Source organism: Dendroctonus ponderosae, unplaced genomic scaffold (genome assembly GCF_020466585.1).
Source record: "Dendroctonus ponderosae isolate FM_Combo_2020 unplaced genomic scaffold, Dpon_F_20191213v2 Dpon_F_20191213_10, whole genome shotgun sequence".
Taxonomy (NCBI): domain Eukaryota; kingdom Metazoa; phylum Arthropoda; class Insecta; order Coleoptera; family Curculionidae; genus Dendroctonus; species Dendroctonus ponderosae.
In genome coordinates this window covers 903,957-905,878 of record NW_026017111.1, presented here as the reverse complement: position 1 = coordinate 905,878, position 1,922 = coordinate 903,957, and the positions used below count along the sequence as shown (strand labels likewise).

Here is a 1,922-nt window from a genome sequence, read left to right as displayed (position 1 = left end):
TGCCAGCTCGATTTTTTACAATTTTTCAAAATATGCCTAAAAACTAGAGTGTGTTTCATTTAGCAGGCCTCTACTCCCAAACGGCTTACTTTTAAACGTGAACCAGTAGCGACTTGAAATTCTCACCCGTTATACAAGAAGGTTAAATCTATGAATCTGAAGAGTTTTGTTCGAAATGCACCCCAGCTCGATTTCTGACAATTTTCCAAAATATGCCTAGAAATTAGACTGTTTTCCATTCGACATGTCTGCCTTTTTAAATGCCTCACATTCAAGCCTGCTTAAACAGGAAAATAAAAAAGGTTGAAATTTTCACAATTGATAGAGAAAACTTAAGCCGATAAAGTGTGAGAGTTTGGCTGTAAACCAATCGCAGGTGAATTTTGGGCAACGATTCAAAAACCGCCCTAGAAACTTGGCGGTTTTCCATTCGGCACGTTGCCTTCTTAAGTGCCTCGGATGCAAGCGGGAGCAAGCAGCCACTTAAAATTTTCAGGTATGATAAAAGACACATCAGCTTATAAATCCCGAAAGTTTCGATGCAAACAAACGCTTCCTTCATTTTTGGCAAATTTTTAAATTTCGCTTATGAAACATGAGCGTTCGGTTTTCCTGCCTTCTCAAAGCTGCCCCTGAAAGCGGTCATAAAAACCATCTGTAAAACACTTGTAATCAAGTGAACTTTTCATTGAAGACATTGTTGGAAACTGGTCGGTTTTTCGACAATGTTCGACAAATTTTAATTAATATGCTACTGTTCAGTGTGAAAAACCCAAAAAACGACCTTTGAATGTTTCCCAATACGTGCAATAATAACAGCCAGCTTAAAACAAATCCGATGAGATAAAGCACTGCAAGTCAAACGTTTTACAATGAAAAACCAGCAAATGTTTTGGTTTAGTGGGATTTTACCAGATGAGCTTCAATTTCACCCTGTTAAACTCCCTAAATTCAATGAGATAAATCCAGGCTGCAGCTGCAACTTAACGCAGTGCATAGTTTTCAATAAAGTGCATATAAATTACAAGGAAAAATGTTGAAACCCCAAAAGAAGCAAGTAAAACCCCAAAAATGTTATCGATCAGGTTGGTTATCCCAGAAAAGTAGCGCGCCATGGACCGGCCATTGTTCTAGAAAAATTCCGTATCAATTTTTTTCCAATATATCTGAAGTGTCTTTTATCAAGTGGGGTTGAAAGTGTGGTATAAATAACCGGGCCCCAGTGAACAACCACATTGTTATACGGAAAAAACGCGACCGATACAATGCAGTGGTCATTTGTGCTACTAATTACAACGTGCGCTATTAGCGTGCTATCATCGCCAGCCCGTGAGTATTGCTCATCAACTGACACTCTAACAGTCAAAATTCTGCTTTTCCTGTTCAAAAACGCTGAAAAGTCGCGGCAACCTACTCGAAAACAAGTACTTATCAACACGTCCCTGAAACGCATATTATTTGATCATTTTTGACGAATTTGTGCGTGTAATCGCGACAGCAGTACTTGAAGTAATCAGAAGAAAACATGTTTGTTTACAGCTCCATGTTCCACTAACGGTGCCTTCTTTGCCGACGATGATTGCACGAAGTACTGGAGTTGCGCCAATGGAATTGCCTACGAGTTCTCTTGTCCAGCTACTTTGAACTTCAATCCGTCTAGTGATGTTTGCGATTATGCTGCCAGTGCAGGATGCACTGGGAAGGGCTGGGATGACCCTACTGAACCGTATGTCGACTTCATTCTCTTCTATAAGGAGCAGTGGGTTTAATGCGTTTCACGTTCGTAGGCCTTTGGTACCAACAGATGCTTCTACTCCAGCTCCAGACACTCCTTCTACTGCAACTTCTCCTGTAGCTCCAGATACTCCTCCTGCAACAACTTCAAGTCCAGCTCCAGATGCTCCTTCTACAGCACCTTCTAG

The 1,922-nt window shown here is 40.8% G+C and overlaps 1 protein-coding gene across 1 annotated transcript in view; it reads left to right on the top strand.

The window, feature by feature from the left end:
- The first annotated feature begins 1,211 nt into the window (after window positions 1–1,211).
- Window positions 1,212–1,922, top strand: part of LOC109544830 (mucin-7-like) — a 1,628-nt gene continuing 917 nt past the window's right edge. Inside the window, exons 1-3 of the mRNA XM_048662159.1 lie at window positions 1,212–1,329; window positions 1,540–1,726; window positions 1,788–1,916. Coding sequence (XP_048518116.1) covers window positions 1,266–1,329; window positions 1,540–1,726; window positions 1,788–1,916 — 380 coding nt within the window. The 5' untranslated portion in view covers window positions 1,212–1,265. The remainder of the gene's footprint in view (window positions 1,330–1,539; window positions 1,727–1,787; window positions 1,917–1,922) is intronic.